The 19,155-nt window shown below is 36.7% G+C and overlaps 3 protein-coding genes across 6 annotated transcripts; 2 read left to right on the top strand and 1 right to left on the bottom strand.

Annotated features, from left to right (window-relative positions):
* The first annotated feature begins 666 nt into the window (after window positions 1-666).
* On the top strand, window positions 667-7,856 carry LOC7470038 (uncharacterized). Of its 4 annotated transcripts, none has more exons than XM_024590183.2 (10): window positions 673-1,073; window positions 1,274-4,520; window positions 4,672-4,862; window positions 5,008-5,034; window positions 5,167-5,319; window positions 5,430-5,593; window positions 5,689-5,839; window positions 6,981-7,103; window positions 7,201-7,288; window positions 7,388-7,856. In XM_024590183.2, exons 1-10 carry the CDS (start codon window positions 1,020-1,022, stop codon window positions 7,570-7,572), a joined length of 4,383 nt encoding a protein of 1,460 aa, XP_024445951.2. In that variant the 5' UTR covers window positions 673-1,019; the 3' UTR covers window positions 7,573-7,856. The 4 variants fall into 4 exon arrangements, with proteins under 4 accessions (XP_052305059.1, XP_024445951.2, XP_024445949.2 ...); XM_024590181.2 differs by having other exon boundaries at window positions 675-1,073; window positions 5,008-5,079; XM_024590182.2 differs by having other exon boundaries at window positions 679-1,073; window positions 5,008-5,079; window positions 5,692-5,839.
* A 1,266-nt stretch (window positions 7,857-9,122) lies between these two features.
* On the top strand, window positions 9,123-9,539 carry LOC7489477 (uncharacterized). Its single transcript, XM_002325127.3, has one exon. The coding sequence runs from the start codon at window positions 9,123-9,125 to the stop codon at window positions 9,537-9,539; it is 417 nt and encodes a 138-aa protein (XP_002325163.2).
* A 1,353-nt stretch (window positions 9,540-10,892) lies between these two features.
* Window positions 10,893-15,434, bottom strand: LOC7489476 (homeobox protein knotted-1-like LET12). The gene is made up of 5 exons (XM_002324535.4): window positions 14,891-15,434; window positions 12,842-12,962; window positions 11,772-11,965; window positions 11,568-11,699; window positions 10,893-11,482 (listed from the first exon to the last, which is right to left on the bottom strand). The coding sequence occupies exons 1-5, from the start codon at window positions 15,308-15,310 to the stop codon at window positions 11,345-11,347; spliced, it is 1,005 nt and encodes a 334-aa protein (XP_002324571.2). The 5' UTR covers window positions 15,311-15,434; the 3' UTR covers window positions 10,893-11,344.
* Window positions 15,435-19,155: the final 3,721 nt, after the last annotated feature.

The raw sequence follows: 19,155 nt of genomic DNA, 5'->3' as shown, positions 1-19,155 counted from the left end.
TTTAAAAACCAATATAAAATAGAAAAAATGATGCGAAACACCACCAACCTTTGAATAGACAAATCAAGAAAGTACGCAGTGAATTACAATAATATATATATATATATATATATATATATATATATATATATATATATATAATTTATTTATTTTTCTACATGCATTATCTATAAATGATAATAATTATAAAAGACGTGCGGAAGTGAAGGTACCTATCTAGTTTGTTTTTTTATTCTAAGTACAAAGCCGTGAAATACCATAATTTTCTCTCTCGCTACACTCAAAATATTCGTGAATGAAACGCCCATCAACTCGATTTAATTTAGTTTGGTTTGCAAGCAAATTTTATTTTATTTTTATTAATTATAAAATGACATTAATTTCTTTTTCAAATAAAATAATACGGACATTAGTTTGATTAACAACAACACTTCATTAGTTTGATTAACCAAAACACACACTTAAACCAGTTTTAAACTTTTAATAGATTGACTCAACAATAAATATATATGTTTTCTTTTCTTTTATTTTATATTTTATAGATGTGAATTTATTTTTTAAATTTTTTTTAGTAGAATATAGGTAGATCCTGCCATCCCGCACCTTCCCATGAATCTCTCTCTCTCTCTCTCTCTCTCTCTCTCTCAAGTCTCCCTCACTCAATCTCGTCACTTTCCAATTTCCCACTCAAAAAGGCAAGCAAACAAACGTACAGAACACATACATTTGACCTCTAACTCAACCTGCATGAAACGGTCCACGTGCCTCGTTGCCGAAATCCCTCTCTCCCTCTCCTTCCTTCCTTAAAACCTAAGTCATAATAAAGAAAACACAACAAGATCAAAACCAAAACGACCAGTCCCATTACCGATTGCACAGAACAAAACACAGAGAAATAAAATAATACGATTCACCCTCTTCCAAACAAAGCCCTGAATTTGGCTAAGCTCTTTTCAAATTCTGCTGCTGCTGCTGCACCGACTCAGCTGCTGCTGCTGCACCGACTCAGCTGCTGTTATATGTGTCATCTTTTCTTATTCTTATCTATCCTTGGTAGTCACCGTTCAAATCTGGTAACTTGGTCTCTCTCTTTCTCTTTGTTTGACTCTGTCTTTGGGTTATTTATGTCTGTCCCTGTCTTTGCAAAATCTTGTGAGGGTTTATGAGAGTAGTGAATGTGTAGAGGAAAACCCATTTGGGAAACCCTAAGTTTGTGAATAAAGATTGATTTTTTATCTCTTCAATTTTAAGTTTATTTATGGCTTTTGATCAGACCCCAACACCAAAAGATACAAGGCCATTAAACATAGCTAGAACCATACCTGAAGAGCCCCGCATTGTGGCTGCTATTGCTAGTGCTACTAGTAGTTCTGTCACTACACCAGTAACAGCTGGTAGAAAACATGAGTTTTTTGCCAGCCCAGAAGGTTCTATTCCTGTTATCTATCCGGCATCGGTGTCTGATGCTGGTTTTGTAGGTTTAGGATATGGGAATGCTTATTCCGGGGCTGCCCCGTGGGCCCCACTCATGCCGGTTCCCGTGTCGGTTGGGAGTATGAACGTGGGTGCAAATGGTTCTGGTGTTCCGTTTGGTTATAATCCTAATTTGGGGAACAGGATAGTTGGTAATGCTGTTGATCGTGCCGGAAATGATATGGTGTTGGGATCTGGTTCTTCACCCAATTTTGGGAATCGGGTTAATGTTAATGGGAGCATTGAGGCAGTAAATACGGGGCTGGGTTGTAATACCAATTTGGGGAGTCACGCTAGTGGTGGGGCTGACCATGGGAGTGAAGATGGTGGGGATGATTCAGTGTCGGGGAAGAAAGTGAAGTTTTTGTGTAGTTTTGGGGGGAAGATTTTGCCAAGACCAAGTGATGGTACGTTGAGATATGCTGGAGGGCAAACAAGGATTATTAGTGTGAGGAGAGATGTGAGCATTAATGAGCTGCAGCGGAAGATGATGGATACATATCAGCAGCCTGTTGTTATTAAATACCAGCTTCCTGATGAGGACCTTGATGCATTGGTGTCTGTTTCATGTGCTGATGATCTTGATAATATGATGGAGGAATATGAGAAGTTGCTTGAGAGGTCTTCAGATGGGTCAGCTAAGTTAAGGGTGTTTTTGTTTTCGGATTCACAGCTCGATACTTCTGGTTCAGTCCAATTTGGAGATTTACATGATAGCGGGCAGAGATATTTTGATGCAGTAAATGGGGTTGTGGATGGCGGTGGTCGTATCACTAGGAAGGGGAGTATGGCGAGTGTAACTTCAACGCAAAACTCTGATTTTAGTGGGACTGAGGCTGTTGAGAGCTCAGGTCCTGGTCAAGGGGATGTGACTTGGTCACCATCTACCAGCCTGTTATCCCCTGGGGATAATTTGGATGCTTCTCATGATTCTACTCCAAAACTAGTCTTTGCAGATACCAACCCCCCAGCTTATGCAGGTGTATCTGCAGTTCCATTGGGGATTCCATTGGCTAAGTCCGGTCCTCCGCAGACTTCATGTTCTCAGCCTGAGGTTGAATTTGAGAGGTCCGTTCCTATTACTGCACAGCCGCAGCATAGGGTCCATGATTTCCAGCAAGTTGGGTCAGGCATTCTACCACATGCACCTCAATCGCGGGCTTATGTAGATCCTCGTCAAGAAAATATGAATCAGGCAGATTATAGGCATGTTCCTCCCCTCATGGGTTTTCCAAATAATCATGTGCTTGGAACTCCGGGGCCCATATTCACCCAACAGCATTTTCATGAGAGTAATGCAGGTGCTACTTCACTTCAATATGTTCCTGCAGTGCATATGACTATGACACCCTCAGGTTCTCATATGGCTATAAGGCCAAATGTGGTTCAACCATTGATTCAACCCCAACAAACTCGCTTGGAGCACTATCCTGAAGAAAATGCATTTGGAACAAGGATTGTTCAGGTTCCTGTTGACTCAAGCTACAATGCATATCGGGCTCAACTTCCTCCTGCAGTTGTTGGAGGCTATGGCTGGACACAAGTTCCTCAGCCAGAGCCTGTTGTCTACTCTGATGGGTCAGTGTCTCATCAACAGGTACTTTTCCCTGAGAAAATTCCAAGAATGGAGGACTGTTATATGTGTCAGAAAGCACTGCCTCATGCACATTCAGATCCTTTGGTACCGGCCCCAAGAGAATCTGGAATGAGCTATTCAAACTCACTTAATCATAGTCTTCGTTTAGAAGATACCATGAAAGCCCCCCCTATGAACAGGGTTATGATAACTGGTGCCTCGGGAGAACGCATTATGGAACAAGGTGCTGGTGCCCAACCTGCAGTTCATAGTCATATCGGAACACCGCAGTCGGAAGCAATTGTGTCCTCTCAGAATCTTGAGGCACCTCATGAAAATGAGAGAACTTTCTTGAAAACTGACAATTCTGGTCAACCTAAGATTTCAGCTCCCTATGGCATGATAGGTTTACCAGGTGATGTACAGTCTCCTTATGGCATGTTCGCAGGTGGAATTCCTGCGTCTCGCATGGAAGATTGTATCCAGCAGCATTCAGTGTCAATGCAACCACAGGTTTTACTGAGTAAACCTGCTAACAGTGATGCCCCTCATGCTGTTGCTGTACCTATTCAAGCTTCTGAACACCTAGTTCAAGAATCTCCAAAAGAATACTATGGCAAGCTTCCTGGTGTTGTTTCCCAAGAAGATGCTCTAGACTCTTACATATCTTGTGAGCAGCTGAGACCAGTTGATGGGATGATGGAAGCTCTCCATATACGCCCCCCTGAAATTAATGTTAACAATTATCAGAAAAAGTCACCTGTTGATAAATTTAAAAAGGAAGAAATCTTGGATCATAAAACCCAGAAAATTGCTGGGAGGGAGGTGCTTCTAGATAATACTTTTAACAAACCACAGGTGGTTCTTGAATCAAATCATATTAAGCAGTTTGAAATGTTGCCTGCTTCTACAGAGGTTTCTTACTTGCATATTTCTCAACCAATGGAATTACATGAGGTTGCACAACCACCTATTTTGGGTAATAAAGCATCACACCCGCAGCCCAAGATTGGAGTTCCTGCCTTGGATTCTGCTGAAGTTAGTTATGGAATCCCTGCATTCTCTGGTGTTGAGCCTGCCTTTGTAAATGACAGAATCCCACCTTTTGCTGAATGGAAGAATGATTCACAACTGCATTCAAAGGTTGTCCCCAGCGACGTGGAAGCTTTATCATCAACTGGTAATATGCCATCTTCCCTATCGCCATCTGGTGGAGTTGGCAATGCTCAGGACTTTTCAAACTCACTCTTCAGCAGCCAGGATCCTTGGAAATCAAGGCATGATAATCAGTTTCCTCCACCTAGACCCAACAAGATTGCAACAAAAAAAGAAGCCTTTACTACTAGGGACCCTTTCATTGAGAACCATTCTGGTGAGGTGGACTTAATCACAGGTGTGCTGTTGGAGGATGGAGTTTCCAAGCCACTGAGCAATTCAAACAAGGATTTAGAACGTGCTCAATCATCCAAAGGTCAGAAGCTTCTTATTTTGTGTTCTTACACATGCTTACAACTGGATAACTCCAATAATTATTTGTTATGTTTGTGTTTATCTGGATAAAATCAAATATTCTCTTACACTGAGAATTTAGTTTCTTAGCATTTTTTGTTTCATGGTTGAAGGTTCAGCAGAGGAACTCATCAGGCAAGAACTCAAGGCTGTAGCTGAGGGTGTAGCTGCTTCTGTTTTCCAGTCAGATACTTCTAATCCTGAACAAAACGTGTCAGAAAGAAATGAACCTGCTTATGAACCAAATCAAGAAAAAGAAGATTCAAATGAAAGTGTAGAAATGCAGCACAAAGCTAAACTTGAGGTGCTTAATCCATTCTGTTTTCGTTGCATTTGTGTGGGAGCACATTCATGTTTATCAATTGGCATTTCTTTTTTCATGTTGCCGTCTATGGTGCATTTATCTGACTGTTCCTTTATCCCTATATTTTCTTACTTTATTTACTCAGGACATGAAGAACAAACTGCCTGATAAGGTGAATTTTGGTTTTCCTGTATCGGAAGGCCGTGGTCGCTTGCAGGTTGAAAGAGTTGACTATTTTCTTCTTCCTGTAATTATATATGTGTGTTTGTCAATTTTAAGCACGCCTCTGGTTGTTGTCTAGCAGATTATAAAGAACAGTGACCTTGAAGAGCTGCAGGAATTGGGTTCTGGCACCTTTGGCACTGTTTATCATGGGAAGTGGAGGGGTACTGATGTAGCAATCAAACGAATCAATGATAGGTGTTTCGCTGGGAAACCTTCTGAACAAGAACGCATGGTTTGTTTTTGTTTTTCTCATTGTCCCATCGCACCTGTTAAACTTTGATTTTGTTGATGTTGTTCATGTGTTATGACTTGCTAACTGTCTGCACCATATGTTCAAATCAGAGAGATGACTTCTGGAACGAGGCAATTAAGCTTGCTGATCTGCACCATCCAAATGTGGTTGCTTTTTATGGTGTTGTTGATGATGGCCTTGGAGGTTCTGTGGCAACAGTGACAGAGTTCATGGTTAATGGTTCTTTAAGAAATGCTTTGCAGAAAAATGAGAGGTTATTTTGTAGTTCCTTTTTCATGAACCTGTATCTCTCCATTTTATTTCATTCCCCGCTTTGAAAGTGAAATTTATTTTATAATTTCTTTTTAGCAGGAACCTTGACAAGCGTAAGCGTCTCTTGATTGCCATGGATGTGGCCTTTGGAATGGGATACTTGCATGGAAAGAATGTAGTGCACTTCGATCTGAAGAGTGACAATTTACTTGTTAATCTTCGAGATCCTCACCGGCCAATATGCAAGGTTAGTGACCCAATCTGGAGGAAGAGGGGCTTTTACCTCCCCTTCATTCTTACATCAAGTAATGAACTCTCTGATATGCATATCGATTGTGGGTTTATTTCTGTCGGCATCCTCCTTTTGATGATTTTAGTATTTGGAGAAATCTTCTCCATGCCTAAATGATCTAGAAAATTTGGTTGTCGCATTTAGAGTTTTATCTCACCCTGCTAAGGCAAAATGTGGGTATCTGGCTAAAATAAGTTCTTCCATACTCCAGGCTAATTAATCCAGTCTTTTAGGTGGAACACTTTAGAGCTGTTGCCAGAATACTTCTGAATTATGGGGTATTCCATAGAATGGTTTAGGGGTGAATATGGCATTGAGGTTATGGGAGTGTTTTCAAATGGATTCACGTCAGATTTAACTTACAAATGACATTATTACAGTACTTAATAGCCATGTGAAAAGAGAGGTAATGTTATCATCTCAACAGTAATTGATGCTGATATATATTTTCAAGCACGTGCTGAATGCTGATATCTTGTCAACAGAATTTGTCGCTGATATTCTCTTAAGTGAGATGTGAATGAAATGTCTATGTAGTTGATTTGAGCTCTCTTTTGTCCAGTTGTTATCATAACTTGAGTGGATTAGTGGATTTTATTTCCCCAGTCTGTATCTTGTTACCCCACATAGTGTTGATCAAATTTGTGAAATAGGAAATAGTACTCGCGCTTTTTTTCCATCCTTGTCAGTTTTCTTTTGATCTGTTTAGTTTTCTAAGTTATTCTTTTAATTATTAGTTATGGCAGATATGATTATTGTTTCTATTGTTAGTCCTGAATTCCAGAAGCCTCTGCTTTTGTCATTGATAGAAGTTATCACAGACTCAAATGCTTATAAAACCATATCTGAAGAGGAAATTTGCATTTGCCTTTGGGAATAGAATTCCATTTCCAAATGCTCACTAGTAGTTTACTAAATTTTGAGCCTCCATGTATGACAATCAGTAAAAACTTTTGATTTCAAATTTAAGTTCTATGATTGCATTGATGCATATAATCTGCAGGTCCCTGCATGTAATGTTGAACCTGAGAATTCTGTATTTTGTTTTCAATAGCAAATTTATTGAATTGGCTTTTCACTTCTGCTTCTGCACCAGGTCGGTGATTTGGGCCTGTCTAAGGTGAAATGCCAAACACTTATCTCAGGTGGTGTGCGGGGAACACTTCCATGGATGGCACCGGAGCTTCTGAATGGAAGCAGTAGTCTTGTCTCTGAAAAGGTGCTTCCATTTGTCGTTTGATACCATCTTGCATATAAATAGTCTCTCTTTTTTCTCACTAGATGAGCTTGCGCTTCAATTCTCTTCTTTAATATAGGTCGACGTGTTCTCATTTGGTATCGTGTTGTGGGAACTTCTGACTGGGGAAGAACCATACTCCGACTTGCACTACGGGGCTATTATAGGTGAGGTTTTAGTTGTACCAAAAATAATCATGTGGCATTTACTTAAATAGGCTCAAGTATGTGTTTCACTGATTATTGCCCCGTCAAAATGCTAATCAGGTGGTATTGTGAGCAATACCTTGCGGCCACCAGTGCCAGAGACTTGTGACCCAGAGTGGAGATCATTGATGGAGAGATGCTGGTCTTCTGAGCCATCAGACAGACCAAACTTCACTGAAATTGCAAATGATTTGCGTGCGATGGTAGCAAAGATTCCTCCCAGAGGGCAAAACCCATCACAGTAGCTCCCTTCAACACAGTACCAGGTTCAAAAATGATTTCACGCAAGCTGTTCTGTCGTCTCTCCTTCGTGTCCTGGGGAATGTGTTGCTTCCTCAGTTGTTGAAAGACATGTATTTTACTTGAATGTAGCACAGGCAAGGTCTTTCTTTCTTTTTTGAATCACGGTTTTTAGAATTTGTCCAGTTAGTTTTTACGTTTTTTTTTTTTTTTTTTTAAATTTGTTTATTATTAACATTTCATAGCAGTTTTGATTCAAGTGAGGTGCAATTTATTTGTACTTTTGTAATGCCTTTCATTTTTTCGTTTTCCCACCCACCATCACAAGAATGCAGGCTGGATTTTCTGCGGCATGTCTTTCACTGATCTTGATACATGCACTCTTTCTTTCAATAATGCAAATATCATTTCCCAGAAATCTTACGAGTCAGTCCAGAATGACTTGTTATTTCTGTGGCGTAAGCAAGCACCAGTGTATGGAGAGTTGAAGTATCAGCTGTAGTATATAGTTGGACCTTGATACGTCTATTTTGTACATCAAGCTTTCAATAGCATCTTCCTGAAACTTTACAGTCTCCCAATTGAAGGGAAAAAAGGTTTTCAGTGGCCTTTAGCAGAAAAAATTGCGGTGATGGCACTGAAATATGATGTAACAACACAGACATCCAGGGTAGCCGTATCATAGATTCGTAGTGGAGAATCCGTGGATTCTTATATGAAAAAGGTTTGCTGCCTACGACGCACCATTCGACTGAAGGAATTATATGTGCCTTCTGCAAAGATAAGGAGGCTTGGTTCTTTTTTTGGCAAGATTTGGACGAACCTTGAGAACCTATACTTCATGGATATGATGATGATCGGTGCCCTTTTCCGCTATTATTCACCTAAATATAATTATCCTCGTTTTGATGTTCTTTCGAGCAATTATTCAGTATACTCGAAATTGTAATCTCGAAGAAGGTGATTCAACGCTCTGATAGGTCCTGTATTTTTATGAGAATCAAAGGCATTGTTTTTATAATAATCAAAGGCGTTATTTCCAATATTTCCAATCATCCTCTTTGGTAAATAAATGTTACCATGTAGAAACATTTGGAATGTGAGTGACGAGAAAAAGAAGACAAGTTTTGTGGCTGTGTTTCTTGATTGTTGCATGGAAGTTCTATGTTGCCATCGTTTTGCAAGCGTGTGGCTAACTCGTTTAAGAAACCGTGTTTCGCTTATAGCCGCCATTATATTACTAGGTTCCTCACAAAAGCACCAATCATAGAGAGCCATGTAAGCTTAGTCAAATGTCATTTTCCCAACAAGCATCGTATTCCTGTTGGCTTTTCCATTTAGAAAAATCGTCAGCTTAAATTCTCCATTTCCTTGACACTTCCTTGCCCATTTCCCTTCAACTTCCTTCCATGGCTTCTCCGTATTAAGACCCTCTTCTTCCCAATCCAGACTCCCCGTCCGTTTTATTCTTTGTATCTCTCTCTCTCACACACACGCACATACACACATGGCCAAACCGCATGTAACTTTCATGAGCCCCATCGGTTCACCAAGAATGTCACATGAACAACAAGGATACGATCGCCTTGATGATTATGAACAAGAGGCCTATTCAGCTAATGGTTGCTGTTGTTTTGGACTCTTCAATTTCAACTCGCGGCGAAACAATGAACGTGAATATGATGTTTTGAACCAGAATGGTGACTCTAGTGATCCATGGTTGGTGAGGAAACTGAAGAAAGTGAAGGAGGCTTCAGAGGTTTTGGCAGGGCCAAAGTGGAAGACATTCATTAGAAAGATCAGCGCATATATCAAGAAGAAGAAACAAAGGAATAATCAGTCTCAATATGATGCTGAAAGCTATGCTCTTAACTTTGATAGGGAAGAGGATGATTGTTTGATTCCTGGTTTCTCATCAAGGTTTGCTGCTGCTTCTTCTGAAGATCAAGAGGCTCGTCGAAACGGGTTGTGAAGGAATATATACAGGTTGTTTTGATTCTTGGATTTTTTGATGATTGGCATGGCGCTGGCATCTCTGTATAGCCTTTTGTTTTCTAGCATGTGTTTGTTGTTAATTTTCACTGCCCACAACGTGCTTGGTTTCCTTCAAATTCTCCATTTTTCCATTTCATTACCATTAATCCTCTTTTCATTACTACTAATTTCTATGATTATTTGATTGTGGGCGTGCTCTTGTTTTGTATTCAACAAACAGGACGATGATCTGGTTTGCAGTCATTTTGGAAACTACAGTCAAAGATAAGACTAAAGACTACAAAATTTTAAATCAAAATAAAATATGACGTGGCTGGATTGCTAAGAAATGAAAGGAAGAAAAAGGATGTTCTGAACCAATCAAACTAGATATTCCAGCAGACCTTCTAGAACAGATTGTCAGCTTAATCTATTTTTTTTTTATCAAAACAATATTAGTATGTTTTTTAAAAAAAAAAACAAAACAAAAAATGAATTGCCCGTTGTTTTAGTTAAAAAAATCATGTTCGAAATGAAACTGAACTTGGATCGGTTTAAATCACCTGATTGATCTACCATGTCAGACCAAGTTTTTTTAACTATTCTTAAAATAATCAGCATGCAATGAATTTGGAGGAAGAATTAAATATATCAAGAAATAGATTAATTTGGCTACTTGGGTAGGAACATTAACTCGCAGATTTTCCTTCCAAATCCATCGATTTTTTTTCTGCTAGAGATTACTTGTTCACTTTGCCTTTCTACCAAACACGAAAAAAGATTACGCGTTCCTGTTTCCATCACTCACTTTCTTCCCAGCCACGCTTCTCACCCTCGTCCATATTTCCTACCAACTATGAAGTAGCTAGCGAGCTCTATTGACATAATGGGTTACCATTTCCAAATGATAGGCCAAGTTAGAGCAGAGGCTTGCTTTCTATTGTTCTAAGCTCGAAAACCCTAATAGATTTTGGTTTCTTTCTTTCAAGATTCTTTGTTCTTCCTTGAGCAATTGGTCTATCTTATTCATTTACGATCCCCCTTATTCCTTGAGCTACAGCAACAATCCTTGTCTCCCTTGAGTAAATATTCCAGGCCAGTACCCTTTTCTACCCCGTTTTCACAAAAGCGTGTAATGGTTTTCTTACAGTCACTATGCTCTTAACCATTGGAAGCAATCCTTCCTGGTCGAGTTTTAAACAGACTATCCACATTACGTAGGAGTACATTGTGAGAAATCCCTTTTGCACGACAGACTTTACTCACTAGATGTTCGAGTTTCAACGATCAAACAGCAACCCTTGCATGTTTTTTGAGTAAGGGAAAAGTTGTGATTGAATGGTTTGGAATGTGTACACTGAAAAGGATATAATTACATTACCTTATCACAAATATTGAACATAAACCAATAATTGCAAAATTACAGGCCCATGGCACAGAAGGAAGCTATCCAAACTGACACTTCCAATCTCATATGTTTATAAACTAGGACATCTATTGTAGCAGTATGCCATCATAGCACACTTCTCAACTGGAAAATGAGTTTAGCCCATCTCTACATATTGAATAGCACCCACTTTCAAAGAAAAGATGAGCTTTCCAGTATGAGCATATCCAAACAGAATATATCTACCCTTAATTCTTGTTGATTCCAATGGCCCCAAATGTGTTCTGATGCTCTTCCCAGGTATGTACACGAAGGCAACAATAGCAAGCAGTCTACCTTCAAGTCTTTCCATTTATATGCAATGCTTTATGTTCTTGAAGAAGCCAATGTTCACAGAGAAACATATAATAGTCAGCTTACTTCTTTCGTTTGCTCTTCGAGGTAGATCCTGAAGGGCTGCTGTGCCAGTTCCTTTTCCTTTGGTTTATGAACCAATTATTTATCTGCTTTAACTGCAACCCAGTTTCCTGCACCAATCTTGCTTTGTCCTCCTCCTGAAAAGTAATTTGGAGCAAACAGTTTGAGGATCTGGCAACAAAATATTAACAGCATATGGTTAGGAAATCATCTCATGCTTACAGATGGGTACGGCCACTTGGAATGTGTTTGCCACCAAGCTTTTAAGTGGGACGTGGTATCACCTGGCAGTTTCCCTGCTCTTCTCTTACGTAAAATTTCCTCTCTAATGTCCACAATTTTCTCTTTGTAATCCTACACAGAATAAAGCTGCTTAGATCACCATTTTCACCCCGTAATTTACCATTGAATTTTATGCATCATTACCTGTTTGAACTCGTGCTTCAATTCTTGCCTTACACGCTCCATCAAGGACCTCTCAGTTTCAGTGGGGACTAGAGGACCAAATCCCATGGTATCCAACCCATCAAGGTTTCCATCATTAAAGTTGGTATCACTTTCTGCCTGGTCATCTTCGTCATCAGACATAGTTGCACCAGTGCCTTCCCCAGGAGATACGCCTATCATGCACCGTGGTTTAGTTCTAGGCTTAGGCAGGAATTCCAATTTTAACTAGGGTAAATGCAGAATATCATCGAAATAGAAGGAAAAGCTTTGAATGAAATGGTATGAATGACTGGTCATTCTCTTTACATAGGCACCACTAATACTGCACATTTCTAAACTAATGCCATAAGTAGCCATGAAAGCACAACTAAAACCAAAAATGAACATGATAATTTAGGCAATAAACAAACTTTAATTTTAATGAAATGTTATATGTAGCATTTTAGTTGCAGCAATGATGCAGTTGTAACTATGTAGCAGTTCAATTGCAGCAATTATGTAAGAAACTAAATGGATTTTTCCCTTGTTCTCTGTTTTAGATTTAGACAGTTACAGTGGGGATACAGAAAGGGAGGTAGGCTGTCCCCATGGTTAAACCCTCGGGCTCTCTAAGCAGGTAAGGCACAGTTGGCTCAGGGATTGGCTAACATTGGCCATGGTTTAACTTTGATTTCTTATTGATGAAAGTGTTTAACTCCAACATTAAAAACAAACGAGTAAGATGTACACTCAATATAGAACAAGATGAATATATTTGGGTATTCAGAAATCAATCATCCAAATTTATCTTCGCAAAGGAAAAGGTTAAACAGCATGGATCAAGTATGGTAACATTGACACAGAAGTAAGACAACTTATGTGACACAAAAGTAACAGCACAGATTGTGGATCTGCAAGATGAATGAACAAAAGATAAAACAGCAAGAAGGAAGCAGCTTGATTACCGAACATGCAAAGAATTACTAACAAATCATTTCACTTTCCACTATGTAGACCAGCAATCCCTATGTTTTATGTTTTCTTTTCCTTTTGATAGAAGGGCTAAATACCAGTCAAACTTTGTAGAGATTGTTCAAGTTCCCAGCAAGCCATTACTGCCTCCATAGCATGAACACGGACATGTTGCTGCAATTGGTCTTTGAAGGAACAGAGAAGTAGAGCGTAATGTGTCTGCATCACAAGGTACAAATAAAAAGAAGGGCAAAAAAGGAGATTCAGATGGAAGAAAACAAAACTGACAACACATATGATAGAAGGAATGAAAAAAGGAAAATGAAAATGACATAATTGATAACATCATGAATGTAAATATTTAAATATTAATAAAACTGTCTTATTAATTATCAGATTGCAGCAAATGCACACTTGTAATTCACATGCATATATACCCATGCAGAAACCAAATATAGCCACGCTGAAAGTTTTCATATAATCCTTATTTAATACACATCAGTAATGAACAGCTAAAGTGAAAAACTTTTATCAATTGTGAATCACCTGTATCATCACATGACCCCTTCAGAAAATATTAAATTCAATCTAAAATATTCTTGATTTTCTATTTTTTTAAAATATTTTAGCTATGAATCACCATCATAAGCTTTTTCAAAGAGAGTATTTTATGCGAAATAATGCATTCCCAAGCCGATAGAGCTACCATCACTCAGTTTTCTCATTCATCCCCACAAACTTCTTAAATGAGTTATATCGTTAAGAAGAAATCAATGCCAAAGCAATCCAATATCCAAGTTTTCTGGAAATTACATATTACTTGACGATAAGAATTATTCCGTAATCTATCATGAACAGCTAGTTTTGTAACATAAGTTTGGAACTTGAATTGTTATCTCCAACCTTATTGCCTAAATGTCTCCTCACTATAAGAGCATCCATTATTATTATTTTATTTTATTTGAAAAAAAAAAAGATAAATCATGTCAATCGCTCTATCTATCAAGAGATCAATCTCCAGTTAAAAATTTATTCGAATCTAAAATAGTCTTGAATCCCTATCTCTCTTAAATATTTTAGCGCCGAACACCATCAAAGCTTTTTTTAATAAGAATTTTTTATGGTACATAAATGCATTATCAAGTTGATTGAGCAATAATCAGCAGTTATACTGTTCATCCTCATGAACTTCTTTAATGTTTCATGTGGTAAAGAAGAAATCAATGCCAAAACAATCCAAAATTTCTGGGAGTTTCTCATTACTTGACAAAATGAATTTTTTCATAATCCATGATGATCAACTAGTTTTGTAATTCGTAATGTGACTTGATATTCCCAGCCTTATTGCTATATGTCAACTCACTCTATCTATCAAGACACTAATCTCCACTTGTCGCCTTAGTGGAGCTCAAGCAATTGTCAGTAAGCATTTAGCAACATAACAGAATCATATACTAAAGGAAAAAGGTTGTTTCGTACATGAACAGGCAATGAAATTGACGGATCAAAATCAATGCATGTAATTTGGAGAACAATAAGATAGACACTTGGCCAGAAACTTTCTTCATGTCAGAACAAATTCCATAACGCAAGGAGGATTAATCCCTGTGAACGAGTGGATAAGTGATACAAAACCACATCACCAAAGAGATTCTCCAAAGCACTCCAAAAGTTTCAATTATTTTCATGTGCTTCCAAAACAACATAATTGGTTCCTCCACTGATGCAAAAACAGTTATAAACCAGTACATGATTCACATCAAAAGTACCATTTATCCACTTAGAACCTGTTCACTTTCACATATATCAAAAGGGTTTCTTCTTAACTCACTCTCCCAAATGGACAAAATAAGGTACAGGCAAAAGGGAAGAGAAGGAAGTTTCGGTGTCATTTCATATATGGAATTTTAACAAGTACAGTAAGCATCCGTCAAAAAATAAAACAAAAAGTTTCTTTAAGATAAATCTCAAAAATTAAGGATCGTTAATTAACCAATCAAGCATAAACATGAATATCTCATACAAAAAATCCAAACTTGAGCTCGCTCAAATTCAACAAAAAACAAGCAGACAGGAGAGAAAAAGATTAAAGAACACAAAAAAACGACATATAATGAAGAAAACATTAAAAAGATACTAGTAATTACCATGAACTGATCAAGTTCTTTCTCGTCAACAACATGGCCACAACCAACACCAGAATACTTAGCAATAACATCTTGAGACCGAGCCAACTGTGTATCAATCCTAGCCAACTGGTCAACTGGCGTTGCAATCCTTAAACAAGCCACGTGTGCAGCCAATAATTGTTCATAAAAAGGATGCCCTAATATCTCAGCTTTGCATTTAGCTCTCTCCCAGTTATCACTAACAGAATCTACCAACTCCTCTTCACTTCCATTGTTGGTGGTGTTTTCGGTTTTTTCGATGGTTATAAAGTCGCCGTTCCTACGGAGGACCGCGTTGCTTAGCCATGGGGGACCGGTGGAAGACGAGGCTGAGAGGTGGTGGTGTTGTAGCTGAAAAGCCATTTCTTGTGGTATATGGTGGTGGTCTTCAAAAGCCATTAGAAGTGGGTTTTCATTTCAACACGAAGACAAGAGAGACAGGGAGAGGGAGATGTGGGAAAGAAAGAAAAGTGGGTGTGTGTGTTTTTTGATGGAAGGAGGACATGAAGTGGAGTGAAAGCATGAACAAGAAGAAGAAAATGGAGGAGAAAGTGGAAGCCTTTTTGTTTTTTTTGGGGTCAACTACAACTTAGTCCTTTATCTTTCAAAACAGTTCTCGCAGTCATGACCTTAACCCAATAAGACCCCTACCCTCTCTTCAACCATCTAGATTCAAATGCACGAAAAGTACAATTCTCATGAATTTTTAAAAACTTTCTTGACATGAATAATTTGTCTTTGTTCAAGTAAGAGTAAATAAAAAAAAATATTGATCTTAATCATAAAAATTAATTATGAAATACCAATTGTTTGTAAACACACAAAAAAAAAGAGTATAAAATCTTACACTTATATTCTATTGATATGATACTCCATCAATCTCAAATAAAAACCATGAGAATTTATTAATTATAAGCATTGTAATTTAATCCTCTAAACAGCAAGAAAATATAATACTTTTTGAATTAAAAAAATAAGATTTGCATCATAAATATAATCGAATTATCATAAGCTGATAGTATATTTTATCATGTCTTACCCTGTAATGGAATTGAAAAAACATGAAACATAAAAAAGAGTTCCACATGCATGGTGCTTCGAACATTCTTAAGCCTATAAACAACATTACTACATTCTATTGATAATTAGTTAGCTACAAGAGACCCAAATTGAAAGATTGGTTCAAGTTAGGTGGTAGATTCGAAATAATCCAAACACAGAGACTAAACCGAAACTATAGAGAAATATGAGGGCTGGCCATAGCCAACGGCTTGTTCTTGGGTGGACTTTTAGAGAGGGGTGTTTTAACGGCCAGATTTGATGACACGTATACGATGAAGTATTAGAATTTGGAAGTCAAGTTTTACACAGTAGTTTTTGTGTCGACAGCAACTACAACAACAATCGGACTGCTCTAAGGAAGGACACGTGTAAAACCAAGGTTTCATGGACCACAAAAGTGGGGACATCATGGGAGAACGAGCCAGAGGAATCAGACCATCTAGATTGGTATACTTGTGAGTTGAAGCTAAGGTGGGGACCAGTTAGGATATGACCCCTTTTTTTTTGTCCGCTGTCTCGAGCGGTCTTTTAGGCTTTAGGCGTTAGGTTGCGGAGGGAGGGAAGGGGAGGAGGGTGGTCCTCCCCTGCGGTGGGTGGATAAGGAGGGGAGGTATGCAGCCATGCAGGCCCAGCCAATCAAAGAGCTGACGATGTCTGGTGTCTTTCCGAACTGGACCCTGACGTACAGAATGGTCCCCTCTTATTAAGAGCCTCTGTTAGCGTGGTCCCCCTATGTTAAGGGCAGTTAGTCTTAGGATGGACTTGGATTTATGTGCCCGCAAGGCATCTGGCAAAAAAAAAAAAAAAAAATTCGGGTAAAAACAAAACTCCTACTATACAAGCGTGTTTTAAAAAAAATCAAGAAAAATGAGACTTGGAGCAAAAACTAAACTATGATAAGAGAAAAGATAACATAGTTAATTTGATTAATTTAAACAAAATAAATTATCGGGGCCTGCAATAAAATAGGTCTTCGAAACAAATAAATAAAAAACAAGTGACCAACCTAAGATTCTCTTCAATCAAATAAAAAAATTGATTTGAACATATCTAGTAAGTATGCTAAATATATAAGAGGGATCATGAAATTGAGACAAGATAACATAAAGTTAAAGAAAAGGATGAAACGACCGCTATTTGTGACCTAAATTATAAGAATAAAATAACTCAATTGAGGGCAAATCATAAAAGATTACAACAACTGAAATTCAAAACAACTAAAGGACGAAACATAACAAATATTAAATTTTAAGAAAGTGATCCTAATAAAAACCTAGGTCAACTCAAGCAATCGGCCAACCTCATAATTTAAGTAATGAGATCGAGATAAACTAATAGAAAGAAAATTGAAAAAAATCACAAAACCCAATATATATATATAGAGGATGGAACTAAAAAAGAAAATTATTTCTCAAACAATCTAATATTGAAGTATGAAAAAAAAATATCAATTTAAAAAAAATTTCAAGGTAAATTCAACAAAGAACAACAAATAAAACGAGCCAAGATAACCCGATTTATTTTTTAAAATTATAAAAAATCCTATAGAGAGAAAATAAATAAAAATAACATAGTACAATCTTCAATTGAATAAATATTGAAAGATAAAACTAAAAACAAAACATGAGCTTTAAAGAAAATAAAAAAAATTAGGTGAACTTCCTAAACTTAGGATAATTTATAAAACTCGCAATCCGTAAGATGCTAGACCTAGAATTAATAAAGAAGCTCAATTTTCAATAAATTTAATGTTGAAAAATGAAAATGAGAAAAAATTAATTTAAAAAAATTACAAAGTAAAAAAATAGAAATAAAAGAACGTGGATCAAATTTGATAGAAAAAAAACTTCAGAATGATGAAATTGTAAGAAAATCAATTTAAAAAACTAACTCAAACAAAACAAATAAAAATCAAAATAATAAGGACTAAACTTGAAAGATGACAAAACTAAAAGGAGATGAAATAAAAAAAGAATTCTAATTTTATAAATCATTCTAAATAAAATAAATAGTAATAAAAAAAGCATGAACCAAGTATAAAGAAATAATAAATTAAATGGTTGCTTTAAATTTTTGAAGGGGCAAAAGTAGATATTGAAGAAGAGAGAAACAAAAAATTATTGATGCCAAACTAAATAGGTGTAACAACTCAATGCTAAAGGACGAAACATAACAAATATTAAATTTTAAGAAAGTGATCCTAATAAAAACCTAGGCCAACTCAAGCAATCGGCCAACCTCATAATTTAAGTAATGAGATCGAGATAAACTAATAGAAAGAAAATTGAAAAAAATCACAAAACCCAATATATATATATATATATAGAGGATGGAAATAAAAAAGAAAATTATTTCTCAAACAATCTAATATTGAAGTATGAAAAAAAAATATCAATTTAAAAAAATTTTCAAGGTAAATTCAACAAAGAACAACAAATAAAACGAGCCAAGATAACCCGATTTATTTTTTAAAATTATGAAAAATCCTATAGAGAGAAAATAAATAAAAATAACATAGTACAATCTTCAATTAAATAAATATTGAAGGATAAAACTAAAAACAAAACATGAGCTTTAAAGAAAATAAAAAAAATTAGGTGAACTTCCTAAACTTAGGATAATTTATAAAACTCGCAATCCGTAATATGGTAGACCTAGAATTAATAAAGAAGCTCAATTTTCAACAAATTTAATGTTGAAAAATAAAAATGAGAAAAAATTAATTTAAAAAAATTACAAAGTAAAAAAATAGAAATAAAAGAACGTGGATCAAATTTGATAGAAAAAAAACTTCAGGATAATGAAATTGAAAGAAAATCAATTTAAAAAACTAACTCAAACAAAACAAATAAAAATGAAAATAATAAGGACTAAACTTGAAAGATGACAAAACTAAAAGGAGATGAAATAAAAAAAGAATTCTAATTTTATAAATCATTCTAAATAAAATAAATAGTAATAAAAAAAGCATGAACCAAGTATAAAGAAATAATAAATTAAATGGTTGCTTTAAATTTTTGAAGGGGCAAGAGTAGATATTGAAGAAGAGAGAAACAAAAAATTATTGATGCCAAACCAAATAGGTGTTAACAATACACGCCACCTCATCATAGAATGGACGTCGAGACAATTTAAATGTCACTTAATAGATAGTGTTTGGTCACCATACAACCTTATATGTG

The sequence above is a fragment of the Populus trichocarpa genome, chromosome 18, assembly GCF_000002775.5.
Source record: "Populus trichocarpa isolate Nisqually-1 chromosome 18, P.trichocarpa_v4.1, whole genome shotgun sequence".
In the NCBI taxonomy this organism is placed as follows: domain Eukaryota; kingdom Viridiplantae; phylum Streptophyta; class Magnoliopsida; order Malpighiales; family Salicaceae; genus Populus; species Populus trichocarpa.
This window is presented reverse-complemented; position numbering and strand designations above follow the sequence as displayed.

Excerpts from the sequence above, each read along its gene's own strand:
- LOC7470038 (XM_024590181.2), top strand. The coding sequence starts at position 1,020 with ATGTGTCATCTTTTCTTATTCTTATCTATCCTTGGTAGTCACCGTTCA. Across the intron at positions 4,521-4,671 it reads ACGTGCTCAATCATCCAAAG|GTTCAGCAGAGGAACTCATC; the intron begins GTCAGAAGCTTC and ends TCATGGTTGAAG. Across the intron at positions 5,840-6,980 it reads CTCACCGGCCAATATGCAAG|GTCGGTGATTTGGGCCTGTC; the intron begins GTTAGTGACCCA and ends CTTCTGCACCAG.
- LOC7489477 (XM_002325127.3), top strand. The coding sequence starts at position 9,123 with ATGTCACATGAACAACAAGGATACGATCGCCTTGATGATTATGAACAA.
- LOC7489476 (XM_002324535.4), bottom strand. The coding sequence starts at position 15,310 with ATGGCTTTTGAAGACCACCACCATATACCACAAGAAATGGCTTTTCAG. Across the intron at positions 11,966-12,841 it reads ATCTCTACAAAGTTTGACTG|GCGTATCTCCTGGGGAAGGC; the intron begins GTATTTAGCCCT and ends GGTGCATGATAG. Across the intron at positions 11,700-11,771 it reads TGAAGCACGAGTTCAAACAG|GATTACAAAGAGAAAATTGT; the intron begins GTAATGATGCAT and ends TATTCTGTGTAG.